Source organism: Rhinolophus sinicus, chromosome 4, assembly GCF_057876585.1.
Source record: "Rhinolophus sinicus isolate RSI-liver-muscle chromosome 4, RSI-T2T, whole genome shotgun sequence".
NCBI lineage: Eukaryota > Metazoa > Chordata > Mammalia > Chiroptera > Rhinolophidae > Rhinolophus > Rhinolophus sinicus.
In genome coordinates, this window is record NC_142504.1 from 78,011,972 (window position 1) to 78,038,879 (window position 26,908).

A 26,908-nucleotide genomic window follows, 5' to 3' on the forward strand; every position below is an offset into this window, starting at 1 on the left:
ACAACCTTTTCATATCATTGTAGATATTCTTCTTTGATGCTACACCAACACAGGACTGTGGTAGTTTCTTAAAGGTAACTGTAATGTGGAATTTGAAACCATATCAATGAACTTTTCATACTCTGTTACATTAAAATCCAAAGGCCTATCTATCTACAGGTGGAATTTTTTTACCCATACATGATTTGTAACATTTTGCACTGGTCATTTAGAAAATATTAGTTCACTGAGTTATGCAGATCTTCCAAATGTTGACATGTTTCATACATAATATCAAAAGATAACATTCATTAATATTACCACTGATTCATCAGAAAAGCCTTTAAGTATTAGGAAGGTGTCAGGCTCACGTGGTAGATACAGGTCGTTCTTTCAAGCAAAATGAGGTTGCATGAAAAAGTGGCTGATTCACTTTGCAATTCAATTACACAAATGCTTTTCCTTGACAACCATCACGCTTCAGTGAACAGAAGCATGAAGGTTGTCAGGGAAGTGCTTCTTTATGCATACTTCCCATTTTGTCATACAGAATATTAAAAAGACATACACCACAGGGTCAAGATTTCATAAAATTAAAATTGTATACTGCTTCATCAAAGATGCTCTTAAAACTGGTATTTCTGTAAAATAATTTACAAAATGTGTAAAATAACTTACAAAGGTTTGTAAAATCATTTGCCAGTACAGTTTGGTGCCTCTGTTTTGCTGTGTTCTAAGGTGCCAACAGTTTTGTCCACCATCGCTTTTGCCTCATTGTAGCAAATGTCAGCACAGTGAAAAGGGCGAATAACATCCTTCTATTAAGAATTTTGTTTTGACCTTAGACTTCTGGAAAGGGCCTTGAGGATCCTCAGGGGTCCACAGACCACACTTTGAAAACTGTTGCTACAGATGAATCAAAAGGATCTTCTTAGGATCTCAGGGGAGGCAATTAAAGGGTAGAAAGACACGCAAAGTGGGGGAGGGAGCTTGGATGTAGATGTCACTTGTCTCACATACTTGTTTTCCTGTGGCCAAGTCTGGAACCCCAGCTGCTTTATCTGGGACCTTGATCCTAGATGAAGCTCCTGCCATCCCACCTTCCAGGCCGGATCCTGTTCCCTGACCCTCACCTGCTGGCTAGGACCTGACTCTGTGGGAATTATGCAAGGATTTGTGGGGAATTGTGAGTTTGTTATAAGTGGTGTGCTGTGCAGCATGTCCCATGGCTGCACCTCAGCTCACCACAAAGGACTCCTGATGCTGAAGTGAGACTGAGTCAGACAGGAAATTATTATGCTATGTTACTATAAACCAGAGGCTCCTCTACAGGGTCAAACGCTACTATTGGCTTAGTTCCTGCAGGAGCAGGAACTTAGTTCCTGCAGGTCTAATGCCTGGGCCTACAGAAAAACGCTCCTGTTTAGACCTAAACTCTATCCAGTCTCAGACTGGATGCAATAACTAACGGCTTTGCATCGGTTATTGGTCCTTGGTGATCAAGCTGGCAGGTAGCCAGAGAATCCTCTGTAGTCAGGAAGAAGAGGGGATCTAAGAAGCTGTACATCTGTCTACAAGCTTGTGGAGTTAGTGTGCATGACAGCAAGTTGTGTGACTATCCCCATGAATGTCCATATCCTTTATCATTAAAATAAGTTTTATACACTCAGACTGTGTTGTCAAGTTTTAGTCACACCACTGTTCTGTGTGTCATCCAGATAGTTCTAAGAACCTGTTCTCATTCCTCCTCTCTCTTGGTTGGACCCTGCTGAATTCTCAGGCTGCTGAAGTTGTGATGACTGTTATGATGGCTCGTGCCTCAGCCAGCTGCTAAAGGCCATCTTATCAATTATGGAGCAGAGCCATAGGTCCATATTCAAGCTAGCACAGCATCAAACCACTGTATTTCCCCCCTGCTCCTGGGAGAAGATGTGTTCTGAGTCCTCAGTTGGGGGTATAGGGGACACAGGACCGCCGCACCCAGGGCGATGGCTATGGTGCAGGGATAGCTACTAGGGACATTGGTTACCTTCTCCTCAGACATCTGCCTTGAAGCCCCAGAGCAGAAGTCTTGGAAGCCCTGGAGCAAAAGAGCCCCGGAGCTTAGAAGTCACTTTCTCTGGGAAGCATCCCTAGCATTTTTTACTTCCCTGCTGACAGCTCTTGTCACTTCGCATTGCAGTTACTTAATAGTGTTTATGCCCCATTAAACTCTCAGCTCCATGAAGGCAGAGACTATGTGAATCTCATTCATCATCGTCTCCCCAGTACAAGCACAGTGCATGGTATCTACTGGGCGTTCACTCAGTGTTTATTGAATGAATGAATGAAGGCCACGATCATCCCCTCAAGAGTCCTGGATGTATATTGGAATCCTAACACCCTTGCTTCTGGAGCTGCCTTTAAAAAGGCCGGCTTCTCTGGGTGGCTGGTAGGTGAGGGGTTCCCTGGCAGCTCTCTAAAGGTTTCTATAGTATGAAACTCCAACATAAACAGCCCACACGTATATTCAAGTAACTCTAGGAAGGTTCCAGGGTCCAGCATTGTGGTCACTGAAAATTCCCCATAACGATTATTGCTGAGATTCCAGGAGTCACACAAGGAATTGCATTTTTCAGTTTCTAAGGTAATAACGTTTTCCCCTTCCCTTAACTCAGCCCTGGATGGCTTAGCAACAAAGATTGGTCTCTTTAGGAAGTCTGTGTCCAAGGTCAAAAGATATGAGAGCAATTGTGATTTTACCTGGCTTATCACTCAACCAGGCCAGCTGTAGAAAACAAGTGTAAGTATCTCAAGAAGAGATAAGCAGAAAGATTGTTTTCAAACAGTTCAATGGTAGGGCCAAGGAAATAATAATTCCACATACTAAGTGGAATGAAAAGAAAGAGACCCTTGTACGTTTAATTGCACTTCTTAAGGGTTTTTTTTTCAAAATGTCATGACATACTATATGCTTTTGTTTTTATTATTAATAAAATTGAACACAGTAGTAGATACTTATAAAAATTCAAATAGTAGACAAGTATAAAATGAAAACTGCTTTTCATATCTTCCCCTGTTATTAAGCACCGCTCTCACTTCCTCCTTCAAAAGTCTGTAGTTTACTGTGTCTTCTCAAGACTTTCCCTAGGCTACTGTCCCCACACCTTCACCCCCAATCTGTACATTTGACTGCTTATGCAGATGTTGAATAGGAGGAAATACAATGACAATCATTTTTTTCCTGTGGTTACCTTGCATCTTCCACCTCCAAATTTAGTCTAATTATAAACTAAGGATTTTGAGCTATCAAAAATATGGGTGGACATGTGATCTCATTTATATGTGGAATCTAAAGAATAGAATAAATGAACAAACTAATCTGAAACAGTCTCAGAAATATAGAGAAAAAGCTGAGGGTTGCTAGATGGGAGGGGGGTGGGGATGAGGGAGAAGGTGAGGGGATTAGAAAGCACAGTCGGTAACCATAAAATTGCCACGGGGATACGAAAGACAGTTTGGGGAATATAATCAATAATGTAAAGATTTTGTAGGGTATTTGATGGACACTTGTCTTATTAGGGAGACCACTTCATGGAAAGTGTAGGTGCCTGACCACTGCAGTGTACACGTGAAGCTGAAGCTGAATCATAATAAATGTCAACTATAATTTAATATAGTATATAGTCACAGGTTGTGGAGCATAGGGAATAGAGTCAGTAGAACTGTAACAGCTATATACGATGTCAGAGGGGTAGTAGATTCGGGGAGAGGGGTTATCACTTTGTGAGGGGTATAAATATCTAACTATTACATTGTTTTGTACACCTGAAACTAATAATAATAATAAAAAATATGGGTTGATTTTGTAACAGTGATGTTCTATTAATAACACAAAAGGAATGTTCTTCCCACATAGTCACCAAATAGAGCACAAACAATTCTCGACACATGAACATCCAACTTATGGAAGAGGGTGATAAATTACCAGAACTTCAACATTTTTAGGACATTAATTTGATGATAGAACACTCATTAACCCCACTCCCACAACTACTGCCTCCCTGTTCCCTGACCCGGGAGGCTGCACCATTGTTAGCCGAAAACCACTGACGACTAGAGGTTTCTAATATAAGTCTCAGGGTCCTGCTCAACCATAACCTAACGACAACCGTGCATGCCATTACTATGCCAAAGTATGAAGATAGCGACGGGAGCCAGAGAGATGCTACTTTGGTTTCGGTAGACACTGTTTTATCTCTTTGCATTGGTGACTAATGGAGTTAAAAGATGGGTAAGGTAAGGCCGGTACCTTGTTTCTCAGGGCTGGGTCTGCCCCTGCTTCCAGGAGCAGTGCGACTGTTTTAATATTCCCACTGAGCACTGCAGCGTGGAGCGCCGATGTCCCATTCTAAGAGAAAATGACAATGTGTATCAGAAAAGAGTTCACAACCATCAGCATGCAGCTTGGCTTTCATCATAAACCAGCCTGAGTGACGAGACTGTAATGTCAGAGCCTAACTCTTCCTTACATTCCCTTTTCAAAGTTATGTCAGCATCTAATACAGTGTCCTCAGGTACAGAGTAGATGGTCCGTGTGGATATTGCCAATGTTCTTTGCAAGCGAAACAAGAAATCCGGCTTAGGGTGCACATGACCTCACGATCACTCGGTCAGTTTTACATACATTAGAATTTGCCGTGGAAAAAAACAGCAATGCTGTGTCAAACACTTTTTCCCTGAAGGATAACATATAGAGTCTTTGTGCTTTTGATGTGTCACTTCCAGCAAGGCTGGAATGGCTAGCTAGCCAACCGGTCGACCTGTGAGCACACATGCTCGGCTCACTCAGGCAGGCAGGAGAGCAACTGTGGCGTTAGAAGGCGTAAGAGTATGTGGGGTGAGGAAACCTCCCTGAGCCCTGAGTTGGAGCACTGCTAAGAATAGAGGGGCATAATGGATAGATTGCTGACATTTCATGAAATTCACTAAAATATTTATTGGAATAAGGAAGCAGCTACGTGCAGCATGTAGCTGGATTCTGGAAGGAGAGAAGAGAATATCACAAACCTAACATAAGAACGATGGAGAGTCACATGACACCTGTTCCAGAAGGTACACATGTCTGTGAATAGTACCTAACTGCAAGCATGGTTTTCAAATTAACTACTTAAAGTAAAAAACTACTTTCTTACTTTTGTAAACTAGTAAACTATCATACCTAGAGAAAAATTCCAGCAAAGCAGCATTTTTCCATATTTGCTTTTATAATACGAGGTCGGACAATTAAGTTCGTGAACTTACTGCAACAATGTTGCTAACCTTTTTTGATATCAGGATTACTCATTATGAATTTGTACCAAGTGGACAAATAGTTAACCAAGTTTACTATTTGGAAGTGCTGAAAAGGCTGTGTGAAAAAGTTAGACGAAAACGACCTGAACTTTATGCCAACAATTCATGGCTCTTGCATCACGACAATGCACCAGCTCACATGGCACTGTCTGTGAGGGAGTTTTTAGTCAGTAAACGTATAATTGTATTGGAACACCCTCCCTACTCACCTGATCTGGCCCCCGATGACTTCTTTCTTTCCCTGAAATAAAGGAAATATTGAAAGGAAGACATTTTGATGACATTCAGGACATCAAGGATAATACGACGACAGCTCTGATGGCCATTCCAGAAAAAGAGTTCCAAAGTTGCTTTAAAGGGCGGACTAGGCACTGGCGTCAGTGCATAGCTTCCCAACGGGAGTGCTTCGAAGGTGACCATTCAGCAATGAGGTATGTAGCACTTTTTCTAGGATGAGTTCGCGAACTTAATTGTCTGACCTCGTATGTATGACAGTTCACTAATATGATAACATTTCACTTACCTAAATCTTAACCAGCCTATCAACGGCACCTATGTGCAACATGGCCAAGAATTAAAAACCAAGCCAAACAAGAGCTGTTTGAATGAGACTGGATATTGCAAAGTCCATTTCTGAAGCTCCTTTTTTTCATTCATAGAAAGTTCACTTTCACAGACTATTTATTCTTACTTTACAAACAATATGAAAAGTGCAGCTTTCTGGCTTACAAGTTCATGGAAGAATAGCAGCAGCTCATTGAGATAGGAGAGAAGGGTGACACACTGACAACAGCAGCTCTGCATCAGTTGATACGTAGCAGGAATAGACATAAAGATCAGAGTGTCCAAAAGCCTCTGGGGCCACTCAAGGGCAAGTCAACTTTATACACATCAATAAACGCTGAGGACACAGCCCTCAAAGTACTAAGCCACTATCCCAAGTTTAGAAGAGGTTTGGTGTCCTCTTTTAAGAAAACAGGAGAGTGTATACCAGGGATCAGCAAACTACAGCCCACAGGCTAAATCTAACCTGCCACCTGTTTTTCTGTATCTTGGCAAGCTGAGATTTAAAAGAAGAATAGTATTTTGTGACACGTAAAAATATGAAATTCCAGAAATACAATGGCCATACATAAATTTTATTGGAATGCAGCCACACTGTGTTTTTTGTTTTTTGTTTTTTGTTTTGTATTTTCTATGGCTGCTTTTGTGCTACAATGGCAGAGTTGAGCAGTTGCAACAGAGACTGTATGGGCTGCAAAGTTTCAAATATTTACTACCTGACCCTTTATTGAAAAAGACTGCCAAATCTGGTATATGCTCTAGTTTAGAAATATTTTAATCCAAAGTGGTTAAAACTTAAAACAGAGTTTTGAGGCTCTGCTTTCTGAAAGATCCCGCTCTCCGAAATGACACATTCTCTGAGGTGTCCAGATGTTTGAGGTTTATTTTATTTCACCTAAGGGAACAATGTGGTGTTTAGCTCCAGGTGATGAAGAAAAGAAACATGAGCGCCTATCCCTCATCTTTTGTGGGCCAATATCATGTGTTTCATGATTTCTGGAGGATTTTACAAATCCTCCAAAATATATCAACATGGTTGACTTTCTAATTTAGTGATTTCATTAGTACGTCTATTTTTTTTTTTTTTTCTGGAAAACTAGGTACGGCCAGACTCTGGTTCATTCTTTTTAACATCTTCTCATTTCTACCAGTGACCATAAATCTCCAACATGAAAAAGTGGTAGGTATGTTCTTTGAAGAATACAACTAACCATTTGAATTATACCCGGATTCTACTGCAGTCCCAAGTATAGACTTTTTAATTTCTAATATCTCTCTCTCTCTCTCTCTCTCTCTCTCTCTCTCTTTTTTTTTTTTTTACAGATTGGTAAACTTTCTCTTTAGCTCTTACCTTCAAAATACCAAGGGTGGGTGAGAATTTCAGCAACTCCTCTATAACATCATTATACCCTTTGTTGGCTGCTTTCAGTAATGCTGTTGTACCATCCTTCACAGACAGAGGAGAAGACAAGTTGACTATTAACATATGTGTGTGTTGGCTGAGAACTAAAATGTTAGTTGAGAACTAGGAATATGCTTGTCAGAAACAGGTAAAAAATGTGCCTGTCGGACACAGACCTGCAATGTCTCTTAATCTAGAAGCATTTTAGAGAATATTGAACAGTTAATTCTGTGTGAAAGAATACCAGACAAAATATGTGACTTCTGATATTATCTTAGAACCCTGCCATTTGGGAATTCATACTCTTCCAGTCCATTAGAACACTGGGTAAGGGACAAGAGCATATTTTCAGGACATAAATGGACTAAAGAGGCATTCTCTGCAGTTCACAACTTAGCAGGAATTAATTGTTGAACTGTTTGTAATGATTTAAATAATTCTTGAACTATATTTACTGTTTTAAAATTTAAAATATGCTTTTCATTTTGCCTGCTTGTGTATGTAACCTTGCTGTAATCTGCCCTAGGTATCTATTTGCCTGTGGTGGTGGGGGAGGAGGGAGAAGAGGAAGAGGATAGATTGAAATCTGTTAAAAAAGAATGCAAAGACAAGTTAGTATTAATATTCCACAGTCATCATTCTGGCCTAAGAGGAGATTTCCCCAAATTCTTCTTCTCCTGCTTTAACACATCAATTGCTGTATTTGGAGGATTTAGCTTACAGAGTTCTCCTGTCCGTAAAGGAAAGATCCCAGCCTGCTCTAAAGGTTTAGCTGGAATCAGGAAGAAAGATGAGAAAAGAGGATTTTTTTTTTTTTTTTCTGGCTTCAGAGACTGTGGGAAGAAGAAAAAGAGAATGGGAGACGGGAAATGAAGTGGTCAGGAATGTGCCTTCCGATTTGCCCTTTTACGGAAAGTGGAGTTGGGGGGGTCCCATAACAGGAGTAATACTAAGGGCAAAGAGGCCAGACACTGTTCAAACAAAGAAACAAGGAAACAAACAAACGAGTAGCATAGTGTGGTCAGGCAGCCACCCGTAGTTCCTATGGGGTATAGGCCCGCTGTGGGACCCACGGAGGCAGTTAGGTGACACCAGCAGAGGCTAAGTGGAGGCCAATGGGGGATGTGGGGCAGGGGTCTGCATTTTACAGCTGAGAGAACCGGGTGAGGCAGTGCCAGGGGAACCCCAATTCCACAGCCCCTCTGCCAGCTGCACTGAGGCCCAGTGCCAGAAGGAGGCGCAGTGCCAGGAGGACAAGCAGCCGCCAGGGACATACCCCCAGGGAGATCCCTGGGCCTGGGCTCCAACCTGCCTCATCCTCGCGGGTTCATTCAGAAGTCCGCTCAGGTGGAGGAGCATCTCCAAGGAATAAAACGTTTCCTTAGACTAAGCAGCACTTGCTAAGTTTCAACTGATTCGGACTTGCTTTGTTTTCCTGCTAAAGAGCAGGTGAAGGTTGGGAGAAAACTCACGTGAGTTATAGACCAAATAAAGCCCTGTTTTCTCTGCACGTCTAAGCTGAGTTAAATTTTGGAGCTTCAGTGCAGATATTTCGCCCCCAGACCCTATGTTGAGCAGCCTTCACTCAAACTCACGTTCCGGGCGGCGTCGCGTTCGGCTCCGCGCAGCAGCATCACCCTCACCACCTCGCTGTGGCCCATCTGAGACGCGATCCACAGCGGCGCCGTCCCGTCCTGCGGCAAGAGGACACGCTTGGACCAGCAGATCACATAGCATCCACATAGCAGCAAGTTAACACCCGGAAAGACCTCCTGGCTCACAAATGGGGGGAGGGGTGATTTCAACCCACTTACGTAGACTGGCATTTGGCACTGCCTAGACTACTTGGCTAAATCGCCAATATTCGTTTTTTGGCTGATAAAACCTTATGGCAGGCTCTTTTGCTACAGGGTGTGGTGCGGGCTTTTTGGAAAGCAGTGTGGGAAGCAGTTGGGTTGCCCACTCAAATGTGGCAAACCCAGGAAGGAGAAGCCAGCCTGCCTATTTCCCCAGAGACTGTCTGTTTGCTTTACTGGTGGGTTCACACACACATCCTGCTTGGTGGGAGCCCTTTATTCCCACAGAAGAGTAATTAAGGTAACATGGCCCAAAAGACTGTTTTAGTAAGATATGACTGAATGACTCATCAGTGGAAATAGGGCAAGATGGAGAGCAAGATGATTCAGTTATAGGATATAACGTTTCATGTTCTGCTGGAGTATGGAATTTCAATAACAGTCTATTAGCCACAGCAGGCACAGGATTATTGCCCATTGCCATCCAGGCAAAGGGACAGAGGACAACGACATTTGAACAGGGTGGTGGATGATAGCAAATCAGGAGCCTAGAAGGACCTGAGGGCACTGAAGGTCGGTGGGAGGACACCGGCACCTCTCTGTCTCGGGAGACTTATGGGGAAGAGGAAACAAGGCACGGAAGAAGGCTGAAAGCACCCTTGCCCTACTTCATCCTTTTACAAGAGCCTCTGAGAAATACCCTTCAATTTGAATATTATCCATCATTAGCAATGTAAATACATAATACCTTAATTTGTACTTTTAGTTTACAAAGTACTTCTACATTCACTATTTAATTTGTTTCTCCCCATTCGGGAGAATCATTCATTCATTCAACCACCCAACGATTACTAAGCATCTTTTTCATCTCAGGTAGAGTACTAAAACTAAGACATGATCCCTGTTATCAAAGAAACTCAGTCTGGTGGAGAAATGACATGGAAATTTCAGTGTGATTGCAGTGCTACAACGGAGTAGGGACAAAAATGCTCCAGATGAACCATGAGAGGGGCCTTCTTACTTCACGGCAGTTACAGGGTCGGCTTCAAAGATGGGGTGGTATCTGAGCTGCGTCCTGGAGGAAGACTAGGATTTTGCAGAGGGGCAGGAGGGAGGGCATTCCACGTAGAAGGAAGAACATTTACAGTCACAGTGGCTCGGACAGGTGTGGTTGGCTCAGCCAGGGTGGGAAATCCAGCTGGCTGCCGCCCAAGAGTGTGGATGGGTCCCTGGGAAGGGTTTTCCCGGCTCAGGTGCTGATACATTTCTCCCTCCTTCCGAGCACTGGGTTCATTTGTTCTATGTTGGTATCGCCACCAGAGGGCAGCCAAAGAAAGGCAGCCAGCAGCCTGTTGGCTGTGCTTGCCAAGGGCTTGTTTGTTTTCAGTAAAATTCTACTAATTGACACTAATAGGTAGAAAAGTGCTGAGTGGTGCTATATTAGGGACAACTATAAATATCGTAACAGTAATGCTAACACTCAAATTTTATCACCTTAATTGCAATAGTTACAGAAGGTGGAAAAAGAAGTCACCACTTCCTGGTTATGAGACCTTAGGCAAATTACTCTATCTCAGTGTCCCCCGTCTGCAAAAATATTAGCCTCACAGAGATATTCGTGAATGAGAAAAGATATAGAACGGTGCGGGACACAAGGACTTAGCTAACAGATGCTTAGAAAATGGTAACTGACCTGAATATCATTTATCATGAGAAACAGCGAGTAGTACCTTAATTTGTACTTTTGTTGGCAAAGCACTTCCATGTGCATTATTTGATTCTTCCAGTTTCCCCCTGAGATAACTAATTGAGCAGGTAGGAACTATTGGTAAAATGAGATGTGGGGGACACCCGTGTATTTCATTACTGGTGATTACTTCTCCAAATCTGGTTTTAAACCTGAGGAGTTGAATGTGACTTAGAGCACTATTGTCAAATCAAATTACTTATCAGTTGATTATCTAGTTAATGAATACAAGAGGTCTTCCTTTTCTGCACACCTCAATTTCTGTTTTATTTTTTCCTTCTATTACAATGGTCAGAATCTTCATTGTGAAGATGACTTCATAATGAAAATGACAGTAATTAAGTAATTGAGCTCCTTTTTGTAGTTTTGGAAAGAACTGGAGTAGAATAAAATATTTAAAATGTTTATATAAGTTTTTGAACACTTCTTGACAAAAATATATAGTTTTAAAGTATATTAAATTGAATAAATCACTATGAAGTAGAAGTCACAACCTCTCCAGCACTTTTTTTAAAAAAGGAAATAAAACGTTTAGCTTGAAGGAGATAAGATTCATGGAGTTATGATAGCTGTCATATAATATTCATGTGCATACCAAGAGGAAAGGATTTAGACTTATTTTGCATACCATGTGATAAAAAGAAGACTGATGGGTGAAAGCTACCAGAGACTTTGGAGCAATGTAAGAAAGAAATGATAACGAGGGCTGGTTAAAAACTAAATAAGCGTAATACTCCATTGTATAAATGTACCACAGTTTCTTAATCCAGTCGTCTACTGATGGGCATTTCAGTTGTTTCCATGCCTTGGCTATTGTGTATAGTGCTGCAATAAACATCGGGGTGCATAATTTTTTTTGAATTAGTGTATCTGATGGACACTTTTCCCATTAGGGAGACCACCTCAGGGATGATGTAGATGCCTAATCACAGCACTGTACACCTGAAGCTGAAGCTGAACAATAATGTCAACTACAATTTTATATATAGTGTATATATATAGTATATATTGTATACAATACATATATATGTATATATACGTATATACATTACAATATATACAATACATATATATACAATATTGCATATTGTATATATATTGTACTTGTATATATATTGTGTGTATATATATATATGTATAGTTACAAGAAGCGGAGTACAGCATTAGGGATAGAGACAGTGGAAATGTAGTGGCTGTGTGCGATGTCAGAGGGGTAGTAGATGGGGGAAGGGGGGTTATCACTGTGTGAGGGATATAAATGATAAATGTCTATTACATTGCTTTGTACACCTGAAAATCATAAAAAAAAAGAAAAAAGAAAGAAAAGAACAAAACTAAAGCTGATGAGGCAGTAATGAGTTTCCCATGTCTGGAGGCGTTCAATAGTGGCTGATCACCACTTGGCAGGACCATTAGAGAAAGGATTCAAATACCTGTTGAATGGTTAAATAGGCGACTTTTGCAGTTCCTTCCAACTCTGTTATTCCCTCATCCCATTTGAGAAAATATTTTCAAGTATCCTCTAATATACTTTTCTACATAGATCACAGCATGCGGTGGAATACATGACATGACTTGTATTAGACACTAAATCTTATATGGTCTTAGTTAGGCTCCTAAAGATTACTTAGAAAAAAGAATTAAAACCATTCTCTTCCATGGGAATGAGTACATTAAGTGGCTCTAGCTCTTTGCTTCTGCTGCTTTCCAGTCCTCACACTTAGGCTATTTCACCTGCGGGCTCCAGCCAGATAGAAAGTCTTGGGGTCCAATTCTATTCTGAGTTGGGGGCTCAAGAGATATAAGGAACCTAACTAGTAGCAGAGGGGGTTCAACATTGAGACAACTTTGCTACCGACGCTCCCCGGACCTGGAGCCCATTTCTCATTACTGTGTCCTTGCTGGGTGTCCCCGGTCTAGCAAATGGGTGTGTAAAAGGTGTTCCTGATGCCTGTACTGCTCACAACCTGACTCCATTCTCCCCAGACACGGGTGATCAGACCACGGATGGGCAGGCCAGCCGGGGGCCTGGTGTGCAAAGACGAGCTGTAACAATGACATGGCTCGTCCAAGAGCTTGGTAGTCTGACATGGAAACTTGGGGATCACATTCAAGATAAATATGCAGAACAAGCTTCTCCCTCCCCCCAAAAAAAGGAGTGGAAGAGAGAAAGAGGCAAGAAGGCACTTTGAGATGACAGAGACCACGTGGCTCACAAGAGAAAGAGTACAACCTTGATTTCTGATGGGCTTTCTGTTCCAGTGACGCCTTACGGAACAGCAATAATGGCAATATCTAACATTCACTAAGCAGTTGGTGTATATCGGCTAGTGCATTAAGGATTTTGCAGGGATTACGTCATTCTCACAACACTCCTTTACAAACGTACCATTAGTATCTCAGTTATACAGATGAAAAAAACGGAGACTCAGGGACAGTAAACAACTTGCTCAAGGTCATGCAGTTAATAAGTGAACTAGGACTGTTTCACTTCCTTAAGATATCTACATCCCTATAACAACCAAGCAGTCCCCCCACCACCCCGACCTGGGTCTGGCTCCTAGCTGGCTCTTACAGTCTTCCCAGGACTGGTGCCCTGCCCGTGAGCCTGGGCACTACATCTGAGCCTGTTCTACTTCCAGCTGATTACTACTATGTACTGCAACCTTCCAGACCTCATTGGCACTCTGCCCAAGCCACATGGTGTCTTCTGGAGTCAACACACCTTTTCTGAGTGCTTACCACGTGCAGAAGGAATGCAAGCAGTAGGGCCTCCCTATTGCCTCTGTTCCTGTCTCCAAGGCCTCAGGATACGGCACCAATCTGTTGGCTCTACTTTCTCCCATTGTGGACCATGGGTCCCCCTGCCCTGCCAAGCTTGCAACCTGGGAGAACTGTTATTATCTGGGTCCCAGCATCTCTGCATACAAGTCCAAACCAAGGATTGTGTTAGAGAAGGCACTTTATGAGATGGCCTTTCTGTCCGGTTTCAAAGAAATACTGCTTAGCACATGAAGAGGACTAGATAGAGATGAGTGATGACAGGCCACTCTCAGCTCTGGGTAAATAGAGTCAGACCTTTACCACTCTATGAAAGTATTATTTAATAAGGTGGGTAAGTTGAGTTGGGAAAAGCATATGTCAAAGCATTTTGTTAATAGAAAAACAGAATAAATAGCCATTTTAGTGAGTGATTAAAAAGGTTTGATTCATTAAGACATCGTGACTCATGCATTCTTTTCCCCAACATTTTAACTGAATTTTGATTAAGCGGGTGTAGAAATAAATCTCAAGCCTTTCCACTTTTGTTTTGTTTGGAACCTGCTAAGCGTTCAAAGTTTAATAATAATTTTTACGAAGCTATTATATCTAAGAGTGATGGTCTTCTAGGATGTTCCTAAGATCCTGCTTTCACTTTCTCTAGGAAGTGTTTGACACCATATGCATCTTTAAAGAAAATAATATTGGGTCAAATGCTGAATTTAAACTAACACTGACAAATTATCATTGACAAATATTTCAATATTGTATTTTTGGCGAAAGATACTAGTGTTGTGTAGAAAGACAATTATATCTTTTACCTTTAAAAACAGGTTTGACTCATATCAAGCCTACTTGGTGAGGACACATAGATAGAACTGAACATGAGTTTTTAGACTGACTATATGGATTTCAGTGATCTCTGTGATTCTTAACATCTTTATCTTGGACAACTTAAAAGGAAAATTTTTTCCAGTATTAAATCAAGAACTTAGTCTTTCCAAAGTCTTCCTGGGGCTTGCTTTGTAATTGTGATTCCTTCTCACAAAAATACTAAAAAGGTTTTCAGTTAGTCCGTCAGTGATAAAGTTACAAGGAAAAGTCATTTCTACTATGGTTCAGATTCCCTGCAGCTCAGATCAAATGTCAGCTGAATAATTTCAATGCCACTTCGTTAACATCTTGTTACCGTGTGTCATAAAACGTCAGGACTCCATACAATGGCAATGAAAAAATTATAAATCAGATTTATCTTAAAATATTAAGAAATTAAACTAGCCAAATAGGATTTCTCTTATTTTGTAAATCAAAGAATTTTCTGACAATGACTCAGTGTGTCAGCTGAGATTTCAGAATAAAACATTGGTTTCCAAATGTCCTACCTAAATAATATTCTACCATGTGCAGGCCATTTCAATGGAAACTTTTAATTAGACTTTTTTTTCTTTTAACCTCCTCATAACTTCTGACAAAATCAGCCAGGGCTGATAAACATTACTTTTGCCATATTTATAACACTACTTGTTTTCTTGGAATGGAATTAAATATGCAGAATTTACCCTTTTAGAGAATACAGAACTTGGACTAGTCTGACCTATTTAGATAACCTTTTATTTATAAGCTCATGGCTGGTAATAAAAAGATTATGGTTTTTAAAGATACCGTGAGTATCTATGGGATACAGAGGGTACAGTGGGGTTAGTATACTCTATAAAGAGGAGAAATTCCATTACTCCCCTCCCTGGCCCCACAGTAATTCTTATGTTATAAAACATCCTGTTGCTGAGTAACAATCTTTTCAGAGCTGAGCTCTCAATTTCAAACAATCACATTAGATTCAGTCTTTGGAAGGGCATGTCACTTGCTCCTTGACCTGAGATCGGAGTCCTCCCGCCCCCAGGCTAGGTCATTCACTTTGACCAGGTTATGTTCACTCCTGAGGGATGAAAAAGACTGGTGTGTTGTGGCTACCACGACAATGTTGGTCCACTCTTTTAACTTCTTGGTTTCAACATCATCACACGACTCAGTTTAGGTTTAAATGGACACAATCAATACAACCTTTGAAATATAATCTCTCCTATCAACTTGTTTTTCCACAAAACCTTAGGCATATGAATAATATAATTTATTTTACAAATAGATTTGTGAAAGTGCTAGAAATAATTTTAGAGGGATGGAGAGAGAGAGAGAGAGAGAGAGAGAGAGAGAGAGTTGATAATCTTCATAATCTCTCATTTCTAAATTCACAGTGGTACTCTCTCAATAATGTCCTCTAACTCAAATTTATGCAACCAGTTCTTTTTATTATTTGTAATAGAATGAAGGCTCTGATTCAGAATCAATCAACAATTTAAAAATAAGGACCAACAAGAGAATATTAAACTGCAATCCCCAAATGTCAACTCTGGCAGGTATGGAAAGGCAACTTTTTCTAAAAGCTTACTTTCCCACGAGTATCCCTAGGGCCATTTAAATCTAAGAATATCTTTAAAATTCTAAAAATACAATCTTGCATTCATAGCAGTGTCTGGCACATGCTAAGTGCTCAAGAAATGCTGACTGAACATTGAATAAAACAATTAACAAAAATCTGGGACCCTGAAGAGATCATCAGGATCATTCTTGCCCAGCCTTCTAAATTCCAGATGAAGGAAGAGAGGTCCAGAGAGGTTGATTCACTTGTTTAAAACCACACAGCTAGTTACTGGAAGAGCTGGATCTAGAACTTAGAATTCCTAAACTCAAACCCACTTTTACCAAAGGCTCTTTCTTCTTTGAGGTTTCCTATGCACTAGAACATCTAAAGACTGAAGAAGACTGTGGCCAAGAGCTCAGACCAACCTTAAGGTTCCCATAGCTATTCATTACATGAACATACAGGCATTCTCAAAGCAGGTCACTCTGCAGTGGGAATCTGCCCGGGTGTCGTTTCCTGGTAAGAAGTCAGCTTGATTGTTCTAGAAAACTACCTTTAAAGTAATGTTACCTTAATGTGAAATGTCTTGTTAAAAACAAATTAATTCATGCAAATAGAAGAGAAGCTAAGTAGAATGCCTTATGTTTGGATGGTTCCCTACCATTTATAAAGTGTGGCCAGTATTACCTTGCCCTTCTGTTCCTTTAAGTAATCAATTTGCCAAAGGTTAGCTTGCTGTTGCTAAACGAAGTCTCAATAGCACTGTATTAATAATTGTGAGAGATGAAGGTGCAGAACCCACTAATGACTCCAGTGTGTCCCTCTTTGGTTTGGTGGAAGAAGTGGGGGTAACAGATAAGGCAGCGTATCAAGGCTACCTGACACGCCTCTATTTACCTATGTCCCAGGCTAGCTACTCTCATTACCTCAGTGCAGCCATAATTTATTTGAACAGGAGGTGGCAGAGTGTGTACTTGACCTCAGATACCAAACACCCAGGTTTTAAAAATAGTAAATGGTGATGTCAGCCTGATTTCAGGTGAGTCCAAAGCAAAGAACAGGAGAAACCCTAATGAAAGATTAACTGTCGTCACAGAAGCAAGAGGGTTTAAAGACGCCTGGAGCTGACACGGCAGGAGCTGCTGCAGGACAGACAGCCGGTCCTCCCTCACTTCTCTGTGGACATTACCTGTCTTGGCTGGTTGACTTTGGCTCCTGAAGACAATAACAATCGAGTAACATCCAAGTAACCACCTTGGGCAGCGAGGAAGAGTGCAGTCGCTCCATCCTGAGAGACAGCAAATTGAAAGTATTAAAAAATCATCTTTCACATTTATTTTAAAGGAAATTACATTTAAAAAATACATACATTTAATACAATTGTCCATTTCCATGCCTTCCTGTTTTTCCCACATACATGGTTAGTGTTTGATGCTTTGAAGAATGATTCTAAAACATCACACTAAGTCAGGCTGAAAGGTAAGTTTAAAATAGGCAGTTCATAAGGATAAGTTGTAATCTATATAATGACTGTTCACTCTACAAAATTTTGGTCTTTTAGCTTATGATACACCTAGTTGTAGCACCCAGGTTTTCCAAATATCCAGTCACCATTTTTCTCTTGTCTGCATAGACTTCTTAGCTGCTTTCTACTTTCGTTCTCTGATCTGAATCCATCCCCTTTTTAATTAGATTTAAAAATACATACACTTAACACAATTTTCTATTTCAATTCTTTTGTCAATGAAGAGCTAAGCGTTAGTTAAAAACAAAAAAATAAAGTCTATGAATAAAAACTAAACACATCCTACAACCTATTTTGTGTGCTTTTATAAAACAGGAGTAAAAAGTGTCTTCTCTACTCCTTCCTCGTTCCTGCCCCCTTACCCACATCCCCCTAACATGCCGTTTCTCCAAACTTTAAAACACACAATGCTTTCAGAATAACTGCCCTAATCAGAATATCCATAAACTCACTTCCTACTAGCCTAGCAGACACCCATAACACCTATACAAGCAATTAAGCAATCCTGAGTAAAAGCCCAAAGCAAATGCTCATTTCCAGTTTTCTTTCGTTTTCTTTTTCACTGAGTGTCTACATTTTCTGGTCATTTCTTTTTTCTTGAAAACGCGTCATTGGGTAATTTCAGCAATACATGGTCAGCTGAAGTCATGTATGCTTCCCAGCTGCTCACTTCATACAGACAGCATTCAAAGAACACGGTGAGTTTCATTACTTTTAGACCGCAGTGGAAAACCCAAGCACATCCCTGTGGAAAACACCTAGCTAACCCAGCTAATTACCACCCTCCCATCAGGATCACTAACCACAAGTTAAAATACAAAGCACTTTTTCCTGCAAGTCCAACCACGCGGAGGGTGCTGGATTTCCAGTGGGTGTCAGCTGAGCCGTCAGACTTCCCTCAAGGCAATCATTAAAAAATTAAGCAGCCTGTACAGATTTTTAAGCAGCTGTTTGATATGGGGACGAAATTTACAGCTGCTCCTTACTGTGTTGCCACGGAAAGTCTCCCATGCCCTTAGCAGCTGATAACTCTTAGCAAGTTTCTAAAATGGATAGCTATGAATTGGATTTTTTACTGTGTATTGTAAACTTCTGTTACGAGACGTTTTCAGGGATCAGTGACAGGAATTCGCCGTATTTCAATTGTTTTTAATGGAAACATTTACACTGGACTGTTTGGGCAAGGGTAAAAAAAGTCTTCCCAGAAAATCTAAGTTCTGGTGCATGAAATTTCTTGAGTCACCTTGCAATAGAGGAATTTACTATGAGAATGGGCTCTCCCCATACTCTACATTTCCAAGATTATGTGCCACCCTGATGAGCCTTATGGAAGAACATTATCTAATAGTACAAATTCTGTACCCACCGTCAACTTGGGTTGCTGACTACTAATTGTAATGCTATAAAAATCACACCTGGTTTTCCTTTTCTAAAGACTAGGGCTTTTCCTAGTCAACCTTCACAGATATACACTCATATCCACTCTCAGATACAGCCAAAGAAATAGCCAAAGCTGTAGACCTGTGTTTCTTAGACTTGGACACATGTCAGAATGACCTATTATTCAAGCTGTGCCCTCAGAGACTCCAGCTTACTTGGTCTGGAGTGGGCCTGGGAGGTGGCACTTTTTAAAGCTCTCGAGGTGATTCTAATGGGCAGCCAGAGTTGAGAATCACTCCTTTAGGCCATTATCAAGTAGTTCAGTCATTCAACTGGGAATACTGCAAGATCAAAGAATGTTACAGATTTTGAAGTACAAAGGGTAAGGCTGGTTGCTATGTACTTCAAAGAGGTCTGTGATTTGTCAGAGTTCACCGTGTAAACTCTGGAAAAGGTGTTCAAATGGAAACGTTCACACCTACACATCTCATTACATGTCTATGAAAGTATATAGTACCCTATGCATGTCAGCTAAATGTCTAGTAGTAGGATAGTCTAAAATACGGTTCCTAAATAATTGGAAACAGAATTCTGCCACTCCTGGCTATGATACTCTGTCAAGTGACTTCATCTCCTCATATTTTTTTTTTTCCTACAAAACCAGAATCACATTTGCCATAAATCCTATTGTAATTACAATGGCAATCAATGAAAAGAGCACTTGGGAAATGTGCTAATTGCCATTTAGCTGCCCACCCACACTTGCAGTGGATGCCTTTGAAAGGTCAGTGGTGGGCATGTATTATATTTCACAGGTCTTTACCCACCAAACCTTACTTCTCTTCCAAATAACTTGATTTCACCTTTTTTGTGCTCTTCCTCCCAAATATCTCCACAACAGAACTTATTTTGGTTTTTAGCAAGTCCATTCGCTGGGCTTGTCATGCTATGAGTAAGTATGCATCACATGATTTTTGAAGATTCTAATTGCAGAGGTACATGAACTATTTCATGTGAAAGAGATTTCAAAGGACAGAACAAAGATGGGTAAATAAGACTGTGGTTTTCTACACAGGAAAAGATCATCTGGTTAACTACTATCTCTTTTCCTTGATGTGTAAGATTAAAGTCCTATTGTTCATGAAAATAGTTCTGAAATTGGCACTTCTGACATCCAATTCAGACGGCAAAGGTATGTGATGTGGGAATAAGTAAGTGTCTACCTAAGGTCCCCTTGAAACACACTCACATAAAGCTGGTCGTGGATGTTGGCTCCGTGCTTCAGCAAGGTATCCACCACTTGCCTGTGCCCATACTGACTGGCGGCCAGCAGGGCAGTGCCCCCGTCCTGTGGACATGCGAAGTATAAACACATTAAAAAATGCAGGCACAAATCTTACCAAACACATACATGCTCCTTGCATAATGAGAACTTTGAACAAGAATTTCCCCATAGATAACAACAAACTCACTTTTCCTCTTTTATCCCTTTATACTTTTTCCTTATAATCATGATGGACATTTAAGGACACCATTATGTTGTACAGTTGGATGACTTGCTTGAGAGAGATTACAGTTGTTTGACTAAGTTATTATGATTAATTTAGAAATTTCCCATGTCTACTAGACTTATCAAGGTGATCACTCTGTAAGTTATATAAATGTCTAATCTCTGTGTTGGACACCTGAAACGAATATAATATTGTATGTCAACTGTAACTGAAAAATAATATAATAAAAAATAGAAATTTCCCATGTCAAATGCAGAATCATCTATTTGCCTCTCAATCACAGAAACAAAGAACAGAAAGTCTGGACCAATCAGTTCTGTCTTGGAATTACCAGAATAGCCTCTTGTGGCTTCTGGACAGGGACCCTCATGACAAACATTGGCTTCTCTCTGTGGTTCCACCCCACTGCAGGTCTCTGAGATTAAGGTGCTTTTATGAGGTAACCCTCTGGGGTCTTTGCCTTCATGCAGAAGATCTGTATCCATTAAAAGCATGGATAATTACAGCATATTCCATGCGTCTCTCACCCTCCTACTTAGTATTTTCCTTTGAACATGTGCCAGTGTTTTCAAGTCTTTTTCAAAATGTGGGTCCTAGAACTAAACAGAGTACTATGAAGTGGATGTGGTATGATGTGGAGTGGGACATTTCCTTGTTCCATCTACTCGACTTTTATTTCTGTGACCTACATTATTATAGAATTAGCTTTTATGCCAACCACATCATACTACTGACCCACTGAATTTGTGGTCAACCGAAACCCTTAATGGCTTTTCTCAGGTGCTGCAGCGAGTGTATTATTTTTTCCCATCTAGGATAGTTGTTTGTTTGGCTCTGTGAATTGGTATGTGGACATTTGAGGTGATTATACAAAATGCAAGAATGTGTAATGTGGTTCTAAAATACAAGTCACAAATATAAGATAGTGTGGTTTTCAAATTTGGGCATAGAGTGTTTATTCAAAATGTCTACGATCCTCAGAGTCCCATCCTCAGATTCAGTAGGTCTGGAGTGAGGCCCAGAAATAGGGCTTTTGACCAGTCATGTGAGGTGACTGTGGTGAGCAGGTGGCAGGTGGTCCTCACTTGGAGAAACACTGCTTTAAGAACTCCTGCGGTCACAGGCAGGTGAGATCCTGGGGGAAACATGGCTGAGGGAGGTTTCAGCAGCGGCTGGCTGTGTGGTGGGGGAGAGCTACATTTTGAAGGGTGAGGAATGGAGAAAGGCTGGAGGGCTGAGGTGGTGGTGAGCATGTGTGTGTGTGTGTGGGGGGGGTGTTGGGCATCAAGAAATTGCTTATCGGCAGCCATGAGCACCAACGTTTCCAAGTTTTGTTCTGTCAATTTCCCCAGCTCTTTGCCTAATGAATTTAGAGAACAGATAAAATAGGATGATTGTCATAGAAGAGCTTATACCTTTTATTTTTAAAAACATATTTTTGGGGATACAGATTTAATAACAATGAGAATAATAGTTGACACAAAGTCAGTGTTGATGACAGGATCATACTAAAACTCAAAGCCTCCCGACAGTCTCTTCTTCCCATGGAAAGCTCTTGGACACCTGCAGCTGACCTAATGGAAATATGTACAATGGCTCCCCCTGGGCCCCATGTTCCATGGATTTCTGGGAGAGCACAGACTGGCTCATGTACAAAGGCTTTGAGCCAGCACTGACTTGCTAACCAAGAAGACTGAAGCAGCCATATGGCCACACATGAACATTGTGACTTTAGTTCAAAGAGTTGAGATTTAGGTTTTGTAGAATTTTACTTCCTGTTTTTTGTTGCATCACTTTTATAATGAAAAATAAAATGACAATTAATATAAAAACACACACACATATATATTTTGGATTACTGTATATTACATTCAGCATGTCTGGAGGCATGTATGCAGTCTAACAGGTTTCAGAATAAATAGAAACCTGTCTGATATTTAGATCTACTTAACAGTTATCATTTTAATAGGAAAAAAACCCATTGGAAACTCCCTTCCTATCAAAATATCACATACAATGAATTAAGGAAACCGGAAAGCTTCCAATTGGGGCAAATTTTCAGGAATTTTTTTGTTATGATGAATCCAGAAATAAGTTGAAAACTACAAAAATGTTATGGCAGTTCAAATTCTCCCACTAAAAACATTATAATGTAAAATCATTTTGTGAATATAAAGTTCATCTTTCTATAGTCTGTATTCTTATCCATATATCTACTACGTAGAATCAATGACTTCTTTAAAGGAAGAATCACCATTCCTTGCCCAACTACATAAACTGTAACCATATATTACGTATTTCAGTTAGGACATCTCAGAAAGTAAACTGCCTGCCAAATCACCCTCCTTGGAAATATCTCAGATTCCCTAGGATTGGCTTAATACTTCCAATATTTCCTATCATAGCACTGGGATGGGAAAAAAAGCACATGAAAACAGGGAACGTTTAAAGCACCTACTACTATATCTATCCTGGTAACAAAATTTAGTATCCTAGAGCAGAAAACTATCAGTCCAAGAAAGAATGTAAGTAATTCCCCATAAAATTTTCCAATTGTGAGCCCAGAGCAAAAATGCCAGGTTTTGAGTTCAATCTCTAGGACAACCCTTGAACCATTACAAGGAACCTTGTGAAACCCACCTTCTTAGGCTTGGAAATCTTATAAAACGGGGAACACAAATTTGTACTACAGATGAAGAGAAAAAAATACTTATGATTGCTAAAATTCTTCAACAAGGTATGACATCAAGAAAGGCCTCTTACTTTGGTCCTAAGTTCAGTGGATGCTCCAAATTCAAAGAGAAATCTCACCACGTCATTGTGGCCTTGCTGGGCAGCGAAGAATAGGGCGGTTGTACCCGACTGGGAGGAGAAACAGGCTGGTTTTAAAAGACATTTGGTTACATTGCATTTGATTTATTCATTTGCGAACGAAACAAAACAATATCCTTGCATATAAACCTTCTAGCCTAGGTAGGGGCTATATTTGAACTAATTATCTTCCTTGGTCAGAGAAGTGACAAGATGAAAGGAAAACTTCATTCTTGGTGCAGTGGAATGAATGGTGGACTTCCAAGCGACACGTCTTCATCCTAATTCTTGGAACTTGTGAATGTTACTTATATGGCAAAAGATATGATTAAGCTAAGGATTTTGAGAGGAGGAGCTTATCATGGTTTATTCAAGTGGGCCCTAAATGCAATGACAAGTTTCTTTGTAAGAGTCAGGCAGAGCGGTATTTGCCACAGAGAGGAGGCAAAGGCAATGTGACCACAGAGGCAGATGTCAGAGTGATGGAGCCACAAGTGAAGGAGGGCCAACAGCTACCAGCAGCTGGAAGAGGTGAAGAATGGATTCACCTCTGCAGCCTCCAGAGGGAGCATGGCCTTACGGACACCTCGGATTTTCTGTCCTTTAGAACCATGAAAGTATAAATTTCCATTGTTTTAAGGCACGTAGTTTGTGGTAATTTGTTGTAGCAGCTGTGGGAAACTAACCTGGTTGGTATAGTATTTGGGAAAGACTGGCATTCATTCCTATGAGGAAGAATTCTGGCAGTGTCTGGTTACAAAGTAATTGCCCCAGAGTAGAAAGCTACCTGTGCAAGAAAGAATCTAAATAATTTACTCAAATAAGCTCAAAATAGTTCTCGAAATAGGACATATTAACAAGAAACAGTCTGATTGCAATTTTAAACTTATCAATGATATTCGGAGACACAAGTTTTTAAGCATCCTTCCTTCTCACATTTAAAAACCTACCCAAATCATTATGCAATATGAGCAAAATCACCACACCACTCTTGTGAGGGATATGTATTTTTCATATAAAGATGCTCCTCACTCCAGTGCTTTCAGCGTGGGATGAAGCTAACACTGTACTTTTCCAGGCAGTCAAGAGAAACACTCCTTCCATGGCTTGCTTGGGAGTGTTAAGGTGGTAGGTTCTCACGTAGGTGTGAGAAGCCAGGGAGAGCATGTGCTACGGATTACTGATCGCTCTGACTCTTGTTCTTAAGGGTGTTGTGCACATGTGCATGTGTGTGCATATGTGTGTGTGTGTGACAGGATCAGCGAGGCCCACTACCATGAGAGGACACACACTAACACCTTCCCAGACATAACTGTCTATCTCAGGCTGTGTTCCCAACCCGACTTTGCCCCAGGAAGGCACAGGTGATGTGACCATTTACAGAGCCTTTCTGCCTGTGATGCAGGAGTGATTTTCTCCTTGGTTCCCACAGAAACAAGTAAGAAGCATCCGCTCATTGCTTTCTTACTGTGGAGGGCCCTGGCTTCCAGAAACCTTAAGATGTACTAAGGTGTGAATGGAGAAACTTGGGTACAATAGGAAAACTCTCATCTTTGTAATAGACGTTATTTTTAGAGACTACCAATGGTCATTTCCAGTTGTTTCTTCATTAAGAGAAAGGGTTTATTTTTCAATAAGCTTTTTTGAAACATTAATTACAAAAATCATATTTATGGGCCGGCCCGGTGACTCAGGAGGTTGGAGCTCCGTGCTCCTAACTCTGAAGGCTGCCGGTTCGATTCCCACATGGGCCAGTGGGCTCTCAACCACAAGGTTGCCGGTTCAACTCCTCGAGTCCCGCAAGGGATGGTGAGCAGCGCCCCCTGCAACTAAAGATTGAACATGGCCCCTTGAGCTGAGCTGCCGCTGAGCTCCTGGATGGCTCAGTTGGTTGGAGCACCAGCTCTGAACCCCAAGGTTGCCAGTTCAATTCCTCGAGTCCCGCAAGGGATGGTGGGCTGCGCCCCCTGCAACTAGCAACGGCAACTGGACCTGGAGCTGAGCTGCGCCCTCCACAACTAAGACTGGAAGGGCAACAACTTGAAGCTGAATGGCACCCTCCACAACTAAGATTGAAAGGACAACAACGTGACTTGGAAAAAAGTCCTGGAAGTACACACTATTCCCCAATAAAGTCCTGTTAAAAAACAATCATATTTATGGCAGTTTGAGACAGTTTGGAAACACACACACTATTAATCATTGGGCACATGAATGCAGCAATCTGTAGACAATAGGGGCTAGACTTCAGTATGGAATCTGAATAGAGGTCTTAAATGCGTGTGCTTTACTAGGAAACCCCAGGCTTCGTGACACCGGCCCGAGCGGCTCCTCGGCCTGACAGTTTAACTCAGCCAATATTGCTGCTTCTCTAGAGCAATGGTCTTCCAGAACCATTAGCTTCCAGTTTGTCTCTCTAGCAATCTCTGTGTGTCTAGGTAACCAACCTAAGAAAACAGTGGCAGGTACTTTTTCAGGAAACAAATATTCTGATATTGCAAAACGGACTACAAAGGAACCAAGGTAGCAGTCTGCTATACGAGTAAGTTCCACAGAACCGCTAGGCACTTTCAGTTTCCAAACCAGAGGAGGTGAGGTTGGGACCTGTGTTTGGCTTAGCAGGTCTATTGTCCCAGACTGGCGTGGCCGCACGGGCGCACCAGGAACTTACATAGCACCATCATTTGAGCCACACAGGTTACCTCTAAACTGGACACACTTTGTTAAATCCTCCAGGGCCACGGTGTTCAATGCTCAATAGTTTAGATCTTTAAAAACATTAGCTGAGCAACTGGAACTAAACAAATATAAAATGGTAAAACACATACATTGGCTAGAAATCAAATACATGTTTCTTTTCTTCTCCCAGCTTTTGTCAGTTGTTCTGAAGACCTTTTTGTGCATCTTGAACTTGCCTTTAAGGATAAAGTTTTTGAGTAAGCAGATCTGGATCATATTGTTTTTATTAGAGAAAATGTGTCTCTTCTTTAAAGTTAAAATAAACAAAGACTGTAAAGCAGAGAGGAAAAATAAAAAGATCAGGGTAATTTTAAAGCCATAATTCTAAATGGGCCCAAACATTTTCTTCCAAAAAGAAAATTAGCTGCTGGATTGAAAATGACCTAAAACAATGATCCAGTGTTATGGAAATTGCTCAGAAGACTCATCTGTGAGAAGACTGGTTGGATTTGCTTTGCACTGACCAGGCTTGCTGTTCCAGGGCAACAGAGAACCAGACTCCAGATTCTATCCATTTAGTGTCACTCTCCCATGGTCTGTGGTCAAGGGGACACCCAGAGGGGAGATGGGAGGGACTTCTAGATGCCCTGTGGAATATCTATACCTTACTCCTGGTGCGTCTTAATTTATTCCACACGGGGGGGGGGGGGGGGGCGGTCTAGCCTGGAAGATGGGATGCATTGCTTGATGAAACTTTGGTTGATGAATGGTCCTTTATGAAACAACAACTGTAGGGCAGGCCCTCAGATAAGAGTGGATCAAGGAAAACCAAGTGCTCCAGTTTGGTTTGGAGCTTGCCCCAGGATGCCTATCTCGGGTCTGAGTCAGTGTGGACTGAGAGGTCAGAGTCACTCTAGGGAACCTATGCATGTTCTCCACGTTCTTCATGAAGGTTAATTTCCCAGGCCCTATATTGGTGTGGAAATATATGCACCCTCCTC

At 41.1% G+C, this 26,908-nt stretch overlaps 1 protein-coding gene across 10 annotated transcripts in view; it reads right to left on the reverse strand.

Moving 5' to 3' along the window:
* ANKRD29 (ankyrin repeat domain 29) overlaps positions 1–26,908 on the reverse strand; it is a 45,773-nt gene that overhangs the window by 3,745 nt on the left and 15,120 nt on the right. For 3 of the 10 annotated variants that reach the window (XM_074340231.2, XM_074340225.2, XM_074340229.2), the window contains 6 exons: positions 23,181–23,279; positions 20,156–20,254; positions 17,191–17,289; positions 8,875–8,973; positions 7,229–7,324; positions 4,271–4,369 (listed from right to left, as the gene is read on the reverse strand). In XM_074340231.2, coding sequence (XP_074196332.2) covers positions 4,271–4,369; positions 7,229–7,324; positions 8,875–8,973; positions 17,191–17,289; positions 20,156–20,254; positions 23,181–23,279 — 591 coding nt within the window. Of the gene's footprint in view, positions 1–5; positions 79–4,270; positions 4,370–5,522; positions 5,555–7,228; positions 7,325–8,874; positions 8,974–17,190; positions 17,290–20,155; positions 20,255–23,180; positions 23,297–26,908 lie in introns of all 10 variants that reach the window. The other 7 variants (XR_012498779.2, XM_074340226.2, XM_074340227.2 and 4 more) reach the window with 7 other exon arrangements.